General features: G+C 65.2%; 2 protein-coding genes across 2 annotated transcripts in view; both read left to right on the top strand.

Moving 5' to 3' along the window:
- Positions 1–570: 570 nt before the first annotated feature.
- MST1R (macrophage stimulating 1 receptor) lies at positions 571–11,458 on the top strand. Its single transcript, XM_026055039.1, has 20 exons — positions 571–1,791; positions 5,045–5,233; positions 5,369–5,494; positions 5,585–5,755; positions 6,249–6,418; positions 6,642–6,816; positions 6,909–7,054; positions 7,179–7,340; positions 7,507–7,600; positions 7,735–7,962; positions 8,115–8,261; positions 8,343–8,502; positions 8,603–8,695; positions 8,805–9,014; positions 9,115–9,195; positions 9,298–9,479; positions 9,691–9,800; positions 9,938–10,103; positions 10,218–10,354; positions 10,464–11,458. Exons 1-20 carry the CDS (start codon positions 571–573, stop codon positions 10,738–10,740), a joined length of 4,245 nt encoding a protein of 1,414 aa, XP_025910824.1. The 3' UTR covers positions 10,741–11,458.
- A 7,721-nt stretch (positions 11,459–19,179) lies between these two features.
- Positions 19,180–19,994, top strand: part of LOC112960603 (actin-like) — a 2,422-nt gene continuing 1,607 nt past the window's right edge. Inside the window, exon 1 of the mRNA XM_026055038.1 lies at positions 19,180–19,992. Coding sequence (XP_025910823.1) covers positions 19,180–19,992 — 813 coding nt within the window. The remainder of the gene's footprint in view (positions 19,993–19,994) is intronic.

Here is a 19,994-nt window from a genome sequence, read left to right as displayed (position 1 = left end):
TCGGCTCAGCACGGCTCAGCCTGTTATGGTGCGTCCCGGGACGGTACGGCCCGCGGGGGAGGGAAGCAGGCGGGGGCACCGAGAGTGGCTGGGGACTGAGACGGGGGGGCCGTCGGGGATCCTCACCCCACTGCGGTCCCCGGAGGGCTGGTGTGGGTSCCTGGAGAGCTGGCAGGGGTCCCCATCCCTGTCCCTGCGGGGCCGCTGGGGTCCCTGTCCTTGTTCCCAAGGTGGCGGCAGGCAGCATTTGTCCCCCCTCCGCAGGCCCCAGCGGTTTAGCTTTTCCTCCCGCCGCAGCTCGCAGCATTTGGGAAGAGGTTTGGTGTGGCCGACTCTCCCCCCGCATCCCCACATGCGCAGCACGGTGCCAGGGACTGCCTCCCCTGCCAGGGCCCGGCAGTGACCTCCGGGCACATCTCCTTCAGTGCCCCGTGCTCCGCCTGACTGCAGAGGATAAACCTTCTCTGTTATTTTGGCAGATACGATGGTGACTTGTCCACCGGGCATCCTGGACCCGCTCGGTGCTGAGCACCGGCAATAACCCCGGGCTGGCCAGAGGTGCCCTGTATCATGGGACTGTCACCCGGCACGTGCCTCTTCCTCGCACTCGCCCTGGCCCCRCTGCCTGCTGGTGCCTGGCAGTGCCCCCGCATCCCCTACAGCTCCACCAGGAACTTCTCCGTCGCCTACCCGCTGCCAGGCCTCGACGCCGGCAGCCCCGTGCAGAACGTTGCCGTCTTTGCCGACTCCGCCGGGGCGGCCGCCATCTTCGTGGCCGTCCGCAACAGGATCCTGGTGGTGAGCCCCGAGCTGCAGGTCCGCTCCGTCCTCGTCACCGGCCCCGTAGGCAGTGCCCGCTGCGAGATCTGCAGCCTGTGCCCGGCCACAGGGGACRCCACGAGCCCCGTGGACACTGACAACATCATCCTGCTGCTCGACCCCCTCGAGCCGTGGCTCTACAGCTGTGGCACGTCCCAGCACGGGCTGTGCTACCTGCATGTGCTGGAGGTGCGCGATGGGGAGGTGGCGATTGCAGCCACACACTGCCTGTACTCCGCCATGGACAACAGGCCCGCGGCCTGCCCGGACTGCGTGGCCAGCCCCTTGGGGACCAGTGCCACCGTGGTGGCCGACCACTACACCTCTTTCTTCTACCTCGCCTCCACCGTCAACAGCAGCATTGCGGCGCGGTACAGCCCCCAGTCAGTGTCTATCCGCAGGCTGAAGAGCACCTTGGATGGCTTTTCGGACAGCTACCACTGGCTGACRGTGTTGCCGTTCTACCGGGACATCTACCCCATCCATTACGTGCACTCCTTCAGCGACGGGGACTACGTGTACTTCCTGACGGTGCAGCAGGAGAAGCCCAAATCTGYGGGGTACCACACGCGGCTGGCCCGCCTGAGCACCCAGGAGCACGACCTGCGCCGCTACCGCGAAATCATCCTGGACTGCCGCTACGAGTCAAAGCGGCGACGGCGGAGCGCCGAGGCGGATGCCGAGCGCGACGTGGCCTACAATGTCCTGCAGGCAGCTCACGCCACTCACCCCGGCTCCCGGCTGGCCCGCGACCTCAGCATCAACACCACGGAGCTGGTGCTCTTCGGGGCCTTTGCGGAGAGCGAGGCGGAGAGCAGGGTGCCGCAGGAGTACTCGGCAGTGTGCGCCTTCCCCCTCCGCCTCCTCAACCAGGCCATCGAGGACGGCATGGACAAGTGCTGYGGGATCGGCGGGCAGCCGCTGCTGCGGGGACTCAGCTTTTACCAGCCCACGGAGTACTGCCYGCACAACGTGAGTCCCTCCGTCCTCCCTTGGGGCCGGGCTGGCTTTGGGATGTGCCCTCACGCTGGATGTGGGAGGCAGAGAAAAAAGGATGGAGGAGAGGGGGCATTTTGGGTCTGAGCGCGCTTCAGTTTGATCCGGGGAGGTTGGTTTTTACCCTCCAGAAAGAGGAAATCTGGCTAAATTTAATGAAACAACCTTTGGAAACAGGTAGGGATGTTTAATTTAAGGCAGCATTGCAAAAAGGCTGGATGGCACTGAAAGGTCCTTTGCACCCAAGCCCGAAAGGAGAGGTAGGGCACGTTCAGGCCAGCTTAGTCTGTGTCCCTGTTGCCGGACGTCATGGTCACTGCTTTAGGGAGCGAGCGGGGACGGATGGGGCTCTGGCCCTTGTGTTTTGGCATCTTGTCAGCCTGTGGACTTGCAGTCGTGTCTTGCCTCCGTGACACTGCAGCGCTGCGAGCTTTGCTGGGCTTGTCCAGCTGAGGTCCGGGGTGATAGGAGGCCCAGATGAGGATCTACCCTTAAAACCTGGGAGCTGGGCAACTGCACTCCATAGTTCGCAGGCGGAAAGGGGATGGATGCAGTTTGGGGTCCCAGGAAATGCTTGTAAAACTGGGTGGATCCGAGCTCGGGGTTGGGCCGAGGGAAATCCAGGGGAAAGGAAACATCGCAGAAGTGCCAACTGTTGTGAGTCAACACCGTGAACCTTCCCGGCTACTTTATCGCAGGAGACGTGGCGTTTTCCCCAGGCTCGCCTCTCCCTGTTCCTCGGCCGTGCCGACAAGCCAGGTAGTGGGTGGCCCTGCGGAGCGGCCCGTTATCGTCACGATCTCGCCACGCTCGACAGCCTGGGGAGGGCTGTGTTTCTCAGATCACGGCTGCTGTTTTCTCTGCTCTGGGAAAGGGCAGAAACGCAGCCGTTCCTGGCACGCCGGCACACCTACGCCTCGGCGATAAACCGGGGCTGGCTCCGCTCGGCCTTCTGCCGGCCCCAGAGTCCAAAAGTCTCCCTGCTCTGCTTGCCTTCAAGGTTGCTTTGATGACGCTGTGGTTCTCTGGTGGATCAGGGATCCTCAGGACACTGATTAACCCGTTTCCTTGCCACTTTGCAAGCGGGACTGGATTCGGGAGAATCCCGGTGCCTGTCATTTTCTATGGCTTAAAGCAGGCAGTGCAGTTTGCAGGTGCTGGGCAGAGGTCCCCAACCGAGCTGTCCCACAGGCAGACCCCAAGCTCCTCGCTGGGGGACCTCCAGACCCACCTGGGGGTGTTTGGGGTGGGTGGTGAGCTGGGCCCGGTGCTTGGATCTGGCCCGGGCGTCCCAGCAGCATGAGGCCTTGGCTCGCTGCCAGTGCCGGATGAGCGTGCCTGTCCGAGGAAGGGGATGCTGCAGGGATGCCCCATGACCCGAGCAGCTGTCCCTGGGGCCCCAGCGGGAGCGGTGCCAGCCCCAGCCGCCCTCCCTCTCGCCCCTTCCTTGCCCTCGCTCCGAGGGCCCCGCTCGGCGGGCGTCCCTGCCGTTGTTTACGGCCACCCTCTTGAGCTTGTTTATGTACGAGCGGGGGACGTCGGGGAGGCTGGGGCCTTGGAGCGGCCTCACGCCGCACCGCCGGCCTCCTGCGGGGCCGCCGCCAGCGAAGTGCCGGGCCTCACGGTGACCTCGGGTCCCCCCAGGCCCGGCCCTGCGGGGCGCCCGCCGGGCCAGTCGCATGGCTGCCCCGAGGGGCGGGCAGGGCCCGGGCAGGGCGTGCGAGGGCGCCCGGCGTGCCCGGCCTTTCCGCCCGCCCGCCGGGGATTGCCCACCCGTCCTCGGGCTGCGGCTTTATCTCGGCAGAGAAACTGCAGGCGGAAGCCACGATTAGTCACCAAGGTTTCTCGTCTGGGCCGGTGGCACCGCCGTGGGCAGGAGCCCTGTGTCCCAGGGCTGCCGGAGGAGGGCAGCCCGTCGGCGGGGGGGATCCCGGGCCCCGGTAAAGGCAGGGCCCCCAGGAGGGACCCCTCTCCGGCGAGCGTCTAAATGGGCATAAGTGACACGAGCCCATTTGCTCTCAGCCAGGAACAAACTGGTCTGGCTGCCCCCCTTCGCCCTGGCTCCGGGAGCCTCCGTCCCTTGTAGCCGGGGGTTGGCGGCGCTGCAGCCCCAGGCTTGTCCCGGCCGGTSCCCGCGCTTTCCTGCCCCGCTGGGCTGTTCCCACCGGGCTGGGCGGCGCGCCTGGGCTCGGGCGGCTGACTCGCAGGTGAGCCATTTCCACCTCTCCCTTCCTGGGAGCCGGAGCGGAGCCAAGCCGGCAGCGGTGGCCTGTGCCCGGGCAGGCGTCGGGCTGCGCGCAGACGCTCCCGGCACCGGGGGCTGCCCCAGCTTGCTGGCCTCCGCCAGAAAAATGAAAAGCAGCAGGGAGCAGGGCAAGGCGCAGCCAAATCTCCTCTTTTTCCCGGCAGCGCGGGGCAGAGCTTGCGTTGCACACAGCTCACTGCCGCTCTGAGTCACTTCTGGCTGCAGGGCTGCTCCCGTGGGGACCCCGCAAAGGGATCCCAAGTTCCCTGAGCCCCCGAGTGCTGGGGAGGGGGGGTCCAGCAGTGGGTCACGGGGCCACATGTGGGCCTGGCCGTCTCCTTTGCTCCTGGCACCTCGCTGAGCACCTGCGGATGGGGAAGGCTCTCTTTGGGGGTGGCCGCTGCCCAGGCCCCCAGCCCGTCCCCTGCCAGCCTGGGGAGAGGGCATGGCAGCCCCCTTGCCGGCTGCGCTGCCTGGGGAAATCGGTCCCTGGGGCCGGCGCGGCGCTGCTGATAATCGTGTCCTGATGTGGAGCAAAGGCAGGGCCCACCAGCGGATGCCGCACTGCTCCCAGGACGCCGGGCTGGCACGGCAGGAGGTGGGGGGCTAGAGATCGGGCGCTGGCAGGAAGGGCCCACCGGCACTTCGGCTGCCCCCAAATCCCCAGCTGCTTCGTGAGCCCTGGAGGGAGCTGGGCTTCAGGCGAACAAGCACCTGCCTCCCCCTCTGCAGGCTCAGCCCCGGGGAGGAACCAGCCCTGAGGCGGCGCTCAGGCAGTCCTCCCTGCCCCCGGCAGCTCGGGTGGCTTTGCGGGATGGCCTCAAAACAGCTCGCTCACAGCTGCGTCTGCTTCAGCCTCACTTCCAGGAGTTTGCACACGTCGGCCCCCGCGGGCATCGCACGCCTTGCAGGAACCCGGGCAGCGTGGGCAGCGTGGGTGGGCGCGCGGGGCCAGCTTTGAGGCATCTCTGTGCTCGGCCGCAGGTGAACCTCTCGGAGCCCGTGGTGGACACCAGCTGCTGGGACCAGCCCACCCTCGTCTCCTCGACCTCCCACAAGGTGGACCTCTTCAATGGGCACCTGGCGGGCGTCCTCCTCACCTCCATTTTTGTCACGGCCCTCGGGGACGTCACTGTGGCCCACCTGGGCACGGCAGAGGGACGCATCTTCCAGGTAGCCACCCTGTGCAGTGCTGGCGCCCAACTGGGCACGCTGCCTGGGTGTTGGGCCYGCACTGACCTGAGACCAGCACCCTGTTGGTGTCAGGCCCAGCTTGGTGCTCAGCGCTGTGCTCTGTCCCCTCCACAGATGGTGCTCCAGCGGTCCAGTTCCTACGTGGTCACCTTGGCCAACTTCTCCCTAGGTGACCCGCAGCCGGTGCAGCGCGCCGTGGGGCTGCAGGGGCACTCGCTGCTCTTTGCCAGCGGCAGCAAGGTGAGAGAGGCCACCGGGCGCCAGGCTTTTCCCTGGGCACTGCTGCTTGGCGGCACATGCTCCTGCTCTGCTCCACTCTCTGTCCCCCAGGTGTGGCGCATGAACGTCACTGGCCCAGGCTGCCGCCACTTCTCCACGTGCCAGCGCTGCCTGCGCGCCGAGCGGTTCATGGGCTGCGGCTGGTGTGGGGATGCGTGCGCACGCCGCAAGGAGTGCGAGGGCCACTGGATCCAGGACCGCTGCCCACCCGTCCTCACTGACGTAGGTCTGCGCCGGCCCCCCAGCCCCACGATGACAGTGAATCCAGCCCACCGGGCTGTGCTCCCCGCTCTAGGGGGTCCTAGACAGGCGATGGGGAGGGACCCCAGCGTGTGTGGTTGAGCGTCCCGCTCAGAGCAGGACCGGCGCCACATCTGTGGCTTCGCTCTGCCTGGAGACCCCCGTCCTGGGGACGTGTCCTTGTGCCCTCCTGAGGAAGGAGCTTGACCCCAGGTCCAGCCTGGCCCATGGCCTCTCGCTCTGCTGGGAAGTGAAGGGTTTGGCTCCATTGCAACCTGCTCCCGTCAGTGCTGGGAAGGGTTTGGCTCCATCGTCTTCACAGCTGCCCTTTAAGCAACTGTAGCTGCTTTTAGATCCCCCTTGGCTGGACCGAGCTCCCTCTGCCTCTCCTCAGAGGTCGCGGCCCCAGTTTTGCTGCTGGCAGGCAGCCCAGGCTGCAGGGGCACCCGACGCGATGTGTCTGCCTCTCCTGCAGTTCCACCCCAGGAGCGCCCCGCTGGGTGGCCGGACCCGGCTGACACTCTGTGGCATGATCTTCCGCTCCCGCCTGGACCCGGACGCCCCCACAGGCCCCACCGGCACCTACCGGGTGACAGTGGGGCAGCGGGTGTGCACTGTGCTGCAGAACGAGAGCGGGAACTACAGGTGGGATGTGGCTGTGACGTGCTTGGGTGGGATGGGAGCAGGAAAGGGGCCGGGACTGTCATCCCCGTGCCCCTGTCCCAGGGCAGGGCACACGGGCCACCCACTTTGGGAGTGGGTATGGTGACAGTGCCACTCCAGACGCCCTGCAGGGCAGCCTGGAGAGGGGGGCGCGGGTGGCTCTGCGGGAGCCCCAGGCCACGCTGACCCGACGCCCTGCCTGCAGGTTGCCGCCCGCGTTGCACCGCAAGGACTTTGTGGACGAGCTGGTGTGCACGCTGGAGCCAGGCGGCGCGCAGGCGGCAGGGCCGGCCGACGTGGTGCTCAGCGTCGAGGAGCCCACGGGGCCTGCAGGCTTCCGGGTCAGCGGCTCCTCCACCCTTGGCGGCTTCGTCTTCGTGGTAGGGCCCTGCGCTGCTGGCGGTGGGGAGGCACAGGCTTCGCGGGGCTGCCTGCCTGCCTGCCCGCCGCCACCAACCGCCTCTCTGCCCAGGTGCCCAACGTGAGCTCCGTCCACCCCCCGTTCGGCCCACGCAGCGGCGGCACCGAGATCACTGTCCGCGGCAGCAACCTCACGGTGGGGAACAGCTGGCGGGTGATGCTCAATGGCTCCGAGTGCCCCCTGGCCGAGCAGCCCAGGTATGCCCGGGCATCCCGGACCTGGCCAGGAGGCAGCGTGCTACCCGGCCTGCTGCTAGGATGGGGCCTGGGGACCCCAGTGGCGGTGCCACTCTGTCCCCAGCCACCACTGCTGTGTTCCCAGCCAGGGAGACGGGGCGATTCGGTGCATCGCTCCCAACGCCAGCGGCCTCGGCATGGCCTCCGTGACCCTGTGGATTGATGGGGAGCAGTTCCTGGCCCCGGAGCCCTTCCAGTATCGTCCTGACCCCCTCATTTTGCGCATCACCCCCAACTGCAGCTACGAGTGAGTGCGTGGGCGCCCTTCCCCGGGGACACCCCCAGCCCCCATCACGCAGGGACCGGGCAGGAGGCTGCGGCTGATGACTGGGTGAGGTGCCCGGCGCCACGTGCCCGGCTCCAGCCCACGGTGCTGTGCGCACCCCAGGGCCCTGACCCCTGCCCTCCTGCAGGGGCTCCACTCTCACCATCTTCGGGGTCCACCTGGACTCTGTGTATCAAGCCAAGATCCGCTTTGAAGCCAGACGCATGAAGACCAAAACCCAGGTAAGTGCTGGGGCGGTGTGATGCCCAGGGGGACAAGAGGCAAGAGGCCATCCCGTGCCAGCCCCTGCCCACGATGGCCGTGGCTCCAGGCAGCCCTGGGTGCTCCGGCAGTGGCAGCACCCTCCTGCCTGCAGGTGTGCCAGGGCCCACGGACGCCTGACCGGCTGGTGTGCCAGAGCCCGGCCCTCCCCTTCGAGAGCAAGGTGGAGACAGCACACGGGAACCTGAGCGTGCTGCTGGACGGCACCCCTGGCCGCTGGCTCTTCCACCTCCGCTACTACACCCAGCCCAAGATCATCCCTTTTGAGCACGAGGACAGGCGGTACCACCTCAAACCTGGCGACGATGAGATCGAGATCCACGTATGTGGAGGAGCAGGGCATGGGTGGGCATGGGCTGTCAGTGCCAGGACCATCTGGAGAGCTGGGGAGAGGGCGAGAGAAGAGAACGGGGCTGAGCAGAGCTGCCGGCCCCTGTCCGGGGACCTCTCAGTAAGGGGAGTCTGTCTGGGCAGCAATCTGGGCTGGACGCCCTGGCCACCTGCATGAACATCACCATGACGGTGGGGGGTCAGGACTGCCACCCCAACGTGCTGAAGAACGAGGTGACCTGCCGGCTGCCCAGGGAGCTGCGCTTGCCCCCAGATGGGGCTCCCGTGGAGGTAGGTGCCGAGCAGGCACGATGCCCTACCCGGCTCCCCCATGGCGGCCCCATGGCCCACTGAGCCCCCCGCTCCCTCCAGATCTGCGTCAATGATGCCTGCAAGGACCTGGGCTTTGTGCTTGCTACCTCCTCGCTGGACCTGGTGGCCAGCGTTGCCCTGGGCACTGGCGTCACCTTCCTGGCCTTTGGTGTCCTGGTGTTTGGGCTACTGAGATGGAAGTGGAAGAAGAAGAAGAGGGGTGAGTGCCCACTGGCCCTGCTTCCCCCAGTGCTGGTCCCCCACTCTGGGGTGCTGCTGGAGTGCGAGTGGCCCATGGGGTCCTGCGCTCATGCCCCCAGGGACAGAGAACCTGGAGCTGCTGGTGAATCCAGGCAGGACGGAGCCTCCCATCACCATCCAGCGCCCTGGCGTCGACTACAGAGAGGTGCTGGGTAAGCAGGGCCTGGCAGGTGGCAGGGAGGGCAGAGCAGCTGGGCCAGCCTGGCACGGCTGGCTGTGGGCAACCCTGGCTCTGACGGGTGCCTCTGCCTGCCCCGGCAGTGGTACCTGCAGCTGCCAGGCCCGGCCAGGCTGGCCCTCGTGTGCAATTTGCCAGCGCCGGCACCACAGGTAGGGGGTCCCCCGTGCCCCTGCTCAGGGCCACGTCCTGCTGCCTTGAGGACTTACGGCCGGAGCTGCTGGAGGAGGTAAAGGACATCCTCATCCCTGAGGAACAGCTTGTCACTCACCGGGACCAGGTCATTGGCAAAGGTGAGTCCCCTGCACCCAGGGGTGGCCCAGGCAGTCAGGCTGCCACCSTGCACCCCCTTGCACAGGATATCTGTTGACCCACCCCAGGTGTCTCCCACAGGGCACTTTGGTAGCGTGTACCATGGCACGTACATGGACCCACTGCTTGGAGCGGTTCACTGCGCCGTCAAGTCCCTGAACCGTGAGTAGCGCCTCTCCCTGGCTCCTCCAGTTCCTCCTGGGCTGCCTGCCCGAAAGGCGGCCAGCCCAAAATGTGGTGCCCCATGGCTTCGCCCCTTCCCAGGCATCACAGACGTGGAGGAGGTGGAGGAGTTCCTGCGTGAGGGCATCCTCATGAAGAGCTTCCACCACCCCCAAGTTCTGTCACTCATCGGGGTCTGCCTGCCCCGCCAGGGGCTGCCCCTCGTCGTCCTGCCCTACATGCGCCATGGTGACCTGCGGCACTTCATCCGCGCCGAGGAACGGGTAGGGCTCCCAAGGGTGCTATTGCCTCTTGCCCATGCCCGCCCCGCTGGCAGCAGGCACTGCTGGTGGAGCACGGCCCAGGGCTGCGGGGGGGGCTGGGGCACCCCAAGGCAGGAGGCAGGGTGTAGGCTGGATGCAGGCAACATGGGGACAGCAAGCACGCCAGGACCTTGCCCCACTAACCATCCCTACCCCTTCCCCATCCTGGCAGAGCCCCACAGTGAAGGACCTCATCGGCTTCGGGCTGCAGGTTGCCCTGGGCATGGAGTACCTGGCCCAGAAGAAATTTGTGCACAGGGACCTGGCTGCCAGGAACTGCATGTGAGTGCGACCGGTGCTCAGCAGACCCCTCTGCTCATGGGTTCACCCCAGCTTGGGCATGCGACCCTGCCCCGCAGGGCCTCGTCTCGCCCCTGTCCCAGCCAACGGGTCCCCCTGAGCCAGGCTCTGCTCCACAGGCTGGAYGAGATGTTCACAGTGAAGGTGGCCGACTTCGGGCTGGCACGGGATGTGTTTGACAAGGAATACTACAGCATCCGGCGGCACCGCCATGCCAAGCTGCCCGTCAAGTGGATGGCCCTGGAGAGCCTGCAAACCCAGAAGTTCACCACCAAGTCGGATGTGGTAGGCATGCCCACGGCCTCCTACCCCCAGGCCTGGGCACGGCCGTGCCAGCAAGGCTGGGGTCCCCTGGCACACGGGGCTGYGCCAGCCTGCCCCTGACTCTCTGCTTCCCAGTGGTCCTTCGGGGTGCTCATGTGGGAGCTGCTGACACGGGGGGCATCACCGTACCCCGAGGTGGACCCTTACGACATCACCCGCTACCTGCTGCGTGGGAGACGTCTACCGCAGCCCGAGTACTGCCCCGACTCGCTGTGAGTGGCGCCAGTTGGGCATCCCGGGGAGGGCAGTGGGAGGACCCTGGTGTCTGGGTGTGGGGCTGGTGAGGGGTGCCTGCTGGTGCTGACAGGGGTGTTGGGGCAGGTATGAGGTGATGCTGAGCTGCTGGGCCCCYGCTCCTGAGGAGAGACCGTCCTTCTCCATCCTGGTGAGCGAGCTGGAGCGCATCCTGGCCTCTCTCAAGGGCGAGCACTACGTCAACCTGGCTGTTACCTACATCAACCTGGAGCATGACCCCCCTTTCCCACCAATGGCTTGTGCCCGGGGCCAGCTGACCGCCAGTGGGGATGAGGATGAGGAAGAAGAGGAGGAGGAGGAGGAAGAAGAAGAAGAAGAAGAAGAGGACATGGCCATGTGCTAAGGAGAGTGCTCCGTGCCATGGGGGCTCCTGGACTGCCATTGTGGGGTGCTGTCCCAGTGGGATGGACACAGGCAAACAGCTGGTGTTGTGGGGCGCTCTCCCAATGGGATGGATGCTGGGACACAGCTGGGTGCTGTGGGGCACTGACCCAATGGGATGGATGCCGGGACACAGCTGGGTGCTGTGGGGTGCTCTCCTGATGGGATGGATGCCAGGACACAGCTGGGTGCTGTGGGGCGCTCTCCTGATGGGATGGATGCCAGGACACAGCTGGGTGCTGTGGGGCACTGACCCGATGGGATGGATGCTGGGACACAGCTGGGTGCTGTGGGGCGCTCTCCCCAGGGCTCACACCAGCACCCTGCCAGGTGCTACGGTGCCCCCGGGCTTGGTCCCATGCTGGCCAGGTGCTGTGGGACTCAGCCACCCATCGGCTGGGTGCCACGGGGCTCCTGTGCTTGGCCCTCTGCTGGCAGGGCTGTGCTGTGGGGCCCCAGGCTCGGCCCCATGCCGGCTGGGCTGTGCCACGGCAGCGCCCACTGCAAGCCGTAGGGGTGCACCTAGGGGTGCTGGGGATGCCGTGGGGCTTGGCGGYGTTTGATCCGTCCAGGCGGACCCATCCTGTGCAGTTCAGTGAAATGTCTGGGGTTTGCAAGATACCGGTGAGTTGTATATATTCTGCATTTACTCTCTGAATCACTCATAAAACCCTAATTATATTTTTTCCCCAGGCTGTGGGCAGTGTTTCTGGCTGCGGCCGTACTCGGGGACCCCTTTTGTCACATCGCGGGTGCTCCCTGGCTCCAGACCCCCTGTCCCCCCGCCCCACCCCCTATAGGGGCAGCCCCTTTCGCGGGGGGCTGCCCCGGCACGGGGCTGGCGGGGAAGGGTGCTGGGGCGATGGCAGCAGTGGCGGTGGGCGCCCGCACCATTCCCGTGCCAGCCACGGGAGGGCACTTGCAGACCGGTGCTGGCGCGGCYGCCCCCGGGCCCAGCCCTGGGCAGGCAGCCCAGGGACACCGGGCCTGGCCCCAGCGCCCGCGGCACCCCGTGCTGGGTCGCCCCGCACTCCCAGCGGGACCCGGGTGTCCTGGAGGCCAAGTGAAAGCATTTTCCCTCAAAAAACTCCCCCCAGCCCCCTCCTTGCTTCCGAGMCCCTGGGCTGGCTCACAGGGCCATGCCGCGCGGGCGATCCCAAACCGCAGTCAGGGCCAAGCCCCACAGGCTACCGCTGCCACGCGTGCCGTCGGGTTTGGCTGCCTACCTGGGCAGGTTCACAGGCACCGCGGAGAGCTCGTGTCTCGTTGGATAATAACCTTTAAAACAGCTTAATCTGCAGCTAAATATAGCCCTGGCAGCTCCCTGCTAACTGGGGGATCTGCTCAAGGCAATTATGCCGTGCGATGGCTCCTGGTGCCAATTTGCAACGCGTGTGCTTTCCRCAATCCGGCAGCCCACCCCTCGCACCTGCAGCCTGGGCCCCATGGTCTGGGGTCCCTGCACCCACTGGTGGATGGGGCAGGAGGCCCTTCCAAACTCCACTCCCCTGGGACAGGATCTGGGAAGCCTGAGGTCTGGCTGTCTGGCTAGGATGGATCAAGCGGTGCAGTACAGTGTGGGGCAGGACCTTGGTCCTGGGTATGGGGTCAGGGTGCCCCTGGGATCGTGGTGCCCCTGGGATCATGGTCCCCAGGGTATGGGATCATGGTGCCCATGCGGGTTGCTGTGCCCAGGGTATGGGATCATGGTCCCCCTGGGGTCGTGGTGCCCCTGGGATCATGGTCCCCAGGGTATGGGATCATGGTGCCCACGTGGGCTGCTGTGCCCAGGGTATGGGATCATGTTCCCCCTGGGATCGTGGTGCCCATGGGACTGCAGTGCCCACGGGGTTGTGTTGCCCCTGGGATCATCATGTCCAGGGCATGGGACTGTGGTGCCCATGCAGTCGTGGTGCCCATGGGACTGCAGTGCCCATCGGGTCACGGTGCCCCTGGGATCACGGTGCCCAGGGCATGGGATTGCAGTGCCCATGGGGTTGCAGTGCCCAGGGCATGGGATCACTGTGCCCATGGGATCACTGTGCCCATGGCATTGCAATGCCCAGGGCATGGAATTGTGGTGCTCGTGGGATCACAGTTCCCAGGGCATGGGATCACCCATGGGATCACGGTGCCTGTATGACCACCACGCCCAGGGCCTGCTGTACCCAAGTGTGAGTTGTTCAGTTTGCTTCATGTCCCCTTCCCAGTTTGCCCAGYCCTGGACAGGGTTCCTTTCCCAGGTCTCCTTGTTCAGTGCTGGCRGACAGCAGCCACCTTCCCAAACACACCCTTTGGGGCTCTCCTCTAAACCTAACTGTGGGGTTCAGCCTTCCTCCCTGAAGTTGCTGGGAGGGCTGGGGAGGGAGGCGAGAGGAGGACATCCRTCTGATGGGGGGACATGGGGCCTGGCCATGGGGATGCCCCACTGCAACAAGGTCTCATTATCAACCTCACTTAATTACYCCCTAATTGCTTCAGCCGCTGCCCGCACAGGCGGCTGCACTGCAGCCCAGCTCCCCCGGGACTTTGCTGAGTCTGCGGCAGGCTGTTATTAAGGCTCCCCAGGATGGGGGAGAAGAAGATACTTCAGTACCAAAGTTTTTAAAAAAAGGGGAATTTTAAGTGTGTATTGCATTTCATCCCGAAAATGACCTTGAACCTACAACTAATCAGTCAAATTCGGAAACAAAATTCATTAGTTAAAGYGAGGAGCAGAAGGGGGTCGCCTCCTGATTTACATGCAGATCTCAGCAGGTCTCTGCGACGGAGCCACCAGGGTTGGGTCACCATGTCGGTGATATCCCAGGCAGGATGGTGGGGCCACGTGGCAGGGCCACATGCCACCGAGCTGGGGCCGGGAGTGTGCCCTGCTCCTGCCGCCCTGTTCGGCACCCCGTGGCCATTTTCTGCCAGCTTCCCCAGTGAGCCCCCCCCGGAGGCAGCAGCGTTTCTTGGCTCCTCCAGCCCATGGATGAGCCTTTCTTCAAATCGAAAGTGTGGTGACTTGGTGCTTTTGCAAATCCCCAGGGGCTGAGAAACCTAGTGATTTTTGATGCCGTGGAAGTCAGCTTTGTGGCTTTTGCTTGCAGTGGTGGGAGACGGTGCGTTTTCAACGAGCTCTCCTGACAGGGAGGTCTGGCGACATGAGGGCACCTTCCCATCCCAAGCTCCAGCTCCAGGGGGAAAAAATCCGCTGGGAGACACCTGGGATGAGAYATGGGAACCGAGGAGGGGGATGGCGATGGGTATCGGCCCCTTGGATAGCTTTCCAAAGCTCTGGGGCGAGGATTGGGGCAGGATTYGGTGCTGAGTGCCAGCTGCTGTGGCCCGTGCCTCGGCACTGTGGCCACGTCGCCACGTACGGGCAGGGGATGCTTGGGCAAGCCCAGGAGAGGCTAGGGGGGAAGGCATGGTGGCCCCCACCAAGCGCCCACGGCGCCGGGACCAAAACAAGTCCCAGCGCCTCGGCCACGAGGGTGTTGGTGCCGCGGGCGTCTCTGCTCCGCGGTGAGCGCTGCAGGCTCTGCAGCCTCTCGCAGGCGGCCTGGCCATGCCGGGCCTGCAGCCGCTTCTTGCTTTAAATAAAATCTTCGCAGCTCATTAAGTGGCGCCGGACCCCRGAGCCCTGTCAGCTCCCATCAGGGAAGCTGTCCGTCTCCGCAGGGCGCTTCGCACCTGGACAGCTCCCAGCCGGGGCTCYGGGGCTGGTATTTTTAGCCCTGGCTGTCCGGACCGGCGGCCTTGCGGGCGCTGCCGGTGAGGCTGCCGCCCCCAGCACAGGGCTTGGGATTGCCTGGCTCCCCTCGCGCCTCCTAGGCACCGGGTGCAACCCATCGYGGGCGGCCCGCTGATGCGCACCCCGCAAACACCCGGCGCTCGGGAGCCTGCGCCGCTGCCGGCYGGTGCCTCGGTTTCCCCGTGGCCGCAGAACCTCCGAGGGCCGCGCCACCCCCAGTTTCGGGACTCACCTGCCCCCAATCCCAGCCGGCGCGAGGCTGAGCAACGGCGTTTCGGAGCGGGGTGAGCTGTCGAGGGCTCCCAGAGTTGCTGTGGCAACGGGAAGGGGCCTCGCGCTGCGCACTTATTAAGCGCTGAACCAGAAACGGGAGGCGACCGACGCTGGCGGCTCCCAAGGGTGCCGAAACGTGGTGCCAGGGCCCTGGAGCTGGCGGTGGCGGGGCCGGGCAGCAGGGTGCTCCGGGGGGCTGGCGGGATGCAGGGGCGGGCCAGCACGGAGGGAGGGACGAGCGCAGGGAYGGACGGACGGGCAGACGGAGCAGGGACAGGCAGCAGATGGATGCGGGAGGGCTTTTGCCTCCTCGTGCCCGCCGCTGGCACGGCGCAGCAGCCCTGGAGCCGCTCTGCCCCTCTGCCCTCCCCCAGGGTGGCCTGCTGACCGGGAAGCACAGCAAGACCGCCAGACAGCCGGGGCGGAAAGTCCTCTCCTGTAGGGTGAGCCCAGGCCTGCTCTGTGCCTCAGTTTCCCCACCTGGGGTTCGCCCCCCCCCCCCCCACTCCTGCCGAACTGCCCAGGGCTCTGGGTGAGGGTTGGCACATGAGTGCCGGGGCCAGCTGGCGCAGCGTGGGTGGGCGGCCCAGCCGGCCCCTGGTCTGGCACCTTTCCGGCACTGGCTGGGGCTTTTGGTGCCCCTTTTTGGGGAGTGCGCAGTGAGTTCTTAATTATTTCAAGCTAGATCAAGCAATTAGCTGACGTGCGTTACGAGGGCCTCTGCATTCGGCTGCCTTTCTCCCCCCGCCCCCCTCGAAATTTGCTTGCGGAGATGACAGATTTCATTCTAATAAGCATTTATCCTGCCCTAATTACACTGCCGAAGACAAGGAGCAAACGCCCTGCGTTCAAAACCACCGGCTGGCGAGCGCCCACCCCTGCGACCCGGCACCCAGCTGGCCCGGCACCCTCACCCCCCCACCCTCCGCACCCGGGGGTGCCCAAAGTCCCCCGGCCCGCGGCAAAGCGACCTCGCCGAGCTGCTCCGATCAGCTAGCGCAGCTGGCACGGCCCCCYGGCACCCATGCCCGAGCCGGGGTGTCTCAGAGGCGCTCCAGGGCGGGCAGCGGGCGAGCGGTGCCTCCCGCGCCGCACAGGGGGGTCCCCGCCGCAGGAGCGTGCCCTGTACACGCAGCGCTTTAAATGCTTCATTTGGGGAAAGTGCTGCCGTTAGCAGGGATTAATTATTAAAATCGTGAGCGATCTATAAAACACGARGGGCCGCGCGCAGGGCGGCGGGCAGCCATGTGGCGCGGGGCGGCCGGCCCCGCTGCTGCTCGGCGGGGGGGGCGTTTGGCAGCTCCCGTAGCCGAATGCCGGCAGCAGCCGACAGCGACCGTGGGAAAGGGGCTGCCCGCCAGCGGCGATTTCTGTTGTGCCGCGGCAAAGGAGCTGGTGGGGCCACAAAGCCTTCGGGCCAGGCCACCACGCCGGCAGCACGTGCCGCGCAGCCCCGCCGCAGGTGCGCGCGGCCTGCCCCGCTTTTCCGCTCCTCACCGTCCCGCCGGGGAGCCGGAGGGAAGCTGRAGTCGAGACGGGCAAAATTGTGCCAAATCAGCGTTTGAGCCGAGAGCCAGTCTCTGGCGTCAAACAGCCCCGCAAGAGATAGGAGAAAACAGTCAAAGACGAGCTGTTTTTAGCCTCTGCTCAAACGCTCGGGAACAGGCGTGAAGAGAGGCCTCCCGTCTGGAGCAGCAGGCGCGGCGGCACAGGGCCATTTTTAGAAATGAGCAAGTTTTGCTAATGATGCCTGCGAAAGGCATGGCGGCGAGGCGGCCTGGGCTGCGCCGGGGCCTGCTCGGCTCCCGCAGCGCCCAGCCCGCGGCTGCCCGGCCCGCACGCTCAGCCAGCACCCGCGGCCACGGGCCCGCGGCAGGTCACAGTGTCGGGCCCCGGTGGCGACAGGGGGCAGCTGCCCCTGGGCTGCACCAAGAGGGCCGGCGTGGGACACCCACACGGATATCTGGTACCCCTCCCTGGCGGCAGCCRGCACTGCCCAGGGTCCCCCTGCACCCACACGTGGCTTTGCTGGCCCACAGAGAGCTCTGCTGGCCCAGAAGGAGCTTTGCTGGCCCATGGAGAGCTCTGTTGGCCCACAGAGAGCTCTGATGGCCCATTGGGAGTTTTTCTGGCCCAGAAGGAGCTTTGCTGGCCCATGGAGAGCTTTGCTGGCCCACAGAGAGCTCTGCTGGCCCATGGGGAGCTCTGCTGGCCCAGAAGGAGCTTTGCTGGCCCATGGGGAGTTCAGCTGGCCCACAGGGAGCTGTGCTGACCCACGGGGAGCTCTGCTGGCCCAGAAGGAGTTCTGTTGGCCCATGGGGAGCTTTTCTGACTGGTGGAGAGCTTTGCTGGCCCACGGGGAGCTTTGCTGGCCCAGCAGGAGCTTCACTGGCCTGCAGGAGCCTTGGCTGGCTCGCAGGAGCTTCGCTGGCTTGCAGGAGATCTGCTGGCCCACAGGGAGCTTTGGTAGCCCATGGAGAGTTTTCGTTTACCCAAAAGACTTCCAGCCTGTGAAGTACATCTTTTTCTCCTTTTTCTACACCAAAGACTACATCTGTCCTTGGCCGGAAATATTATTCTCTCTGTGCCTGGTAAGGAACCATGTCCAATTACCAATCAATTCCCTGACGGAGATAATATTTTCCCTCCCAGTGAAGATCCCTGTTATATAYGCACTTGAAACTCTTCTCCTGGCACCGTGGCAGCAGCCTCTATCTGTACTCAGGGCTTACATCTAGGTACAGCCGGCTGCAAGAGTCTCTCAGAAGATGCTAATATCCCTTAAGTGTCTGGGGACCACCAAAGGTTTCTGTCTTCAAGTGGAAACGTGAATTAAACCCTGCTGATCCGTGACTCCACACGCCGCTCTGATCCGAAATGTGCTCTGTGTTCGGAGTTTGGTGGAGCAGCTGGTCCTCGCCGAGGTCTCTCAGCCTCACGCATCCTTTTCCTCCCACGCTGTTTCGAACGCCTCTAACGTCTCCTGAGCGCATCTTCTCTCTGAAACACCCGGCAAGCTGAGGACGTGACGGCCACACTCGAGCCGGCACGCACCAGACGGGCCAGCTGCAGTGAGCCTGGGCGGCCCGCGCCTGCGAAGCCGCTTTTGCCTCTGACAGAAATTCACTCGGAAAGGCGAGYGGTGGCACGTGCCCCTGCCGCCCTGCGGGACGGCGCCTTGGCGGTTTCTATTTTCAAATCAGCCGCGTGTTTCTGGGTCTAAATTTTGCWGGAGGCAACGCCAGCTCGGTGCGAGCGGGCACTGCATTTGGCGGCAGGACCATGCCTGGGAGCCCGCTGGCAGGGAGCCAGGGAAGCTTGAGGGAAGTCAAAAACCCATTGGGGAGGACCGACAACCCTGGGGAAAATCAGGGTGGGGGCATCTGCAAAGCGGAAAGGATTGATGCAGACCCTCTCCAGCGTCTGGCTGCCCAGGGGAGTGGGGACAACCTCATGAAGTTCAACAAAGGCAAGTGCAGGGTCCTGCACCTAGGGAGGAATAACCCCATGCACCAGGACAGGTTGGGGGCTGACCTGCTGGAGAGCAGCTCTGTGGAGAAGGACCTGGGGGTCCTGGTGGACAACAAGGTAACCATGAGCCAGCAATATGCCCTTGTGGCCAAGAAGGCCAATGGTATCCTGGGCTGCATTAGGCAGGGTGCTGCCAGCAGGTCGAGGGGGGTGATCCTCCCCCTCTCCTCAGCCCTGGTGAGGCCACATCTGGAGCACTGTGTCCAGTTCTGGGCTCCCCAGTACAAGAGGGATGTGGCACTACTGGAGCAAGTCCAGCTGAGGGCTACAAAGATGATTAGGGGACTGGAGCATCTCTCTTATGAGGAAAGGCTGAGAGAGCTGGGCCTGTTTAGCCTGGAGAAGAGAAGGCTGAGAGGAGATCTTATCAATGTATACAAATATCTGAAGGGAGGGTGTCAAGAGGACGGAGCCAGACTCTTTTCAGTGGTGCCCAGTGACAGGACAAGAGGCAATGGGCACAAACTGCAACACAAACTGCTGAATTTCAGTTCCATCTGAACATGAGGAAAAACTTCTTCACTGTGAGGGTGACAGAGCACTGGAAGAGGTTGCCCGGAGAGGCTGTGGAGTCTCCTTCTCTGGAGATATTCAAAACCCACCTGGACGCGATCCTGTACAATGTGCTCTAGGTGACTCTGCTTGAGCAGGGGGGTTGGAGTAGATGATCTCCAGAGGTCCCTTCCAAGCTCAACCGTTCTGTCTGAACATGATTCTCTGCATGACATCATGGCTCTCTGGCTGTGACGCTGGAGGTGGCCGTGGCAACTTGGCCTTCCATCGGGGGCTCCAGTGCAGGGACCAGGGCAGGGGGCTTTGCTTTTCATCCAGGAAGAGAGAGAAAGAGGGTTTGGCACCATGAACCAGCTGGAGGGGGAGAGGAGCTCAGGGTCTGGCAGCCCCGAGCTGGCTGGTGCCGACCCCAYGGAGCGGTACAAGTCCTTCTGCGCCGTGGTGATCGACACGGGCACGAGCCACACCAGGAGTGGGCTGGCCGGGGACGAGAAGCCACGGTCGGTGGTGCCCAGCCGGGTGGGGGTTCCCAGGCAGCAGGACGAGGCCGGTGATGGTGACAGTGACTCCATCCTCACCCATGGCGTGGTCACCGACTGGGATGGCCTGGAGACGCTGTGGCACCGTGTCTTCTACYGTGAACTGGCTGTGTGTCCTGAGGAGCTGGCTGTGCTGGTGACAGATGCCCCCCTGTCCCCCGCTGCCAACCGGGAGAAGGTGGCCGAGCTGCTCTTCGAGAGCTTCGGGGTGCCAGCGATGCTGGTGCTGCCCCGGTCGCTGCTGGCGGCCTATTCCTACGGCCGCACCAGTGGGCTGGTGGTGGGCTCAGGCGCCGGCACGTCCTACGYGGCGCCCATCCTGGACGGCTACGCCCTGCCCCACGCCACCTTCCGGCTGGACGTGGCYGGGGACGCCCTCACGGCCTACCTGGCCGTGCTGCGGGGCCCCCGCGGGCCCCCGCTCGGGCCTGACCTGCTGCGCCGCCTCAAGGAGTGCTGCTGCTGCTGCCGGCTGCCCGGGGCGCCCGCGGGGGCCCCCGCGGTGGACTTCACCCTCCCGGACAAGCGGGTGGTGTCCGTGGGCGGCGAGCGCTTCCGCTGCCCCGAGGCCCTCTTCGCCCCCGCCGCCCTGGGGCTGCCGACGGAGCCCGGCCTCCCCGC

The sequence above is a fragment of the Apteryx rowi genome, unplaced genomic scaffold (assembly GCF_003343035.1).
Source record: "Apteryx rowi isolate R43461 unplaced genomic scaffold, aptRow1 scaffold_98, whole genome shotgun sequence".
Taxonomy (NCBI): domain Eukaryota; kingdom Metazoa; phylum Chordata; class Aves; order Apterygiformes; family Apterygidae; genus Apteryx; species Apteryx rowi.
This window is presented reverse-complemented; position numbering and strand designations above follow the sequence as displayed.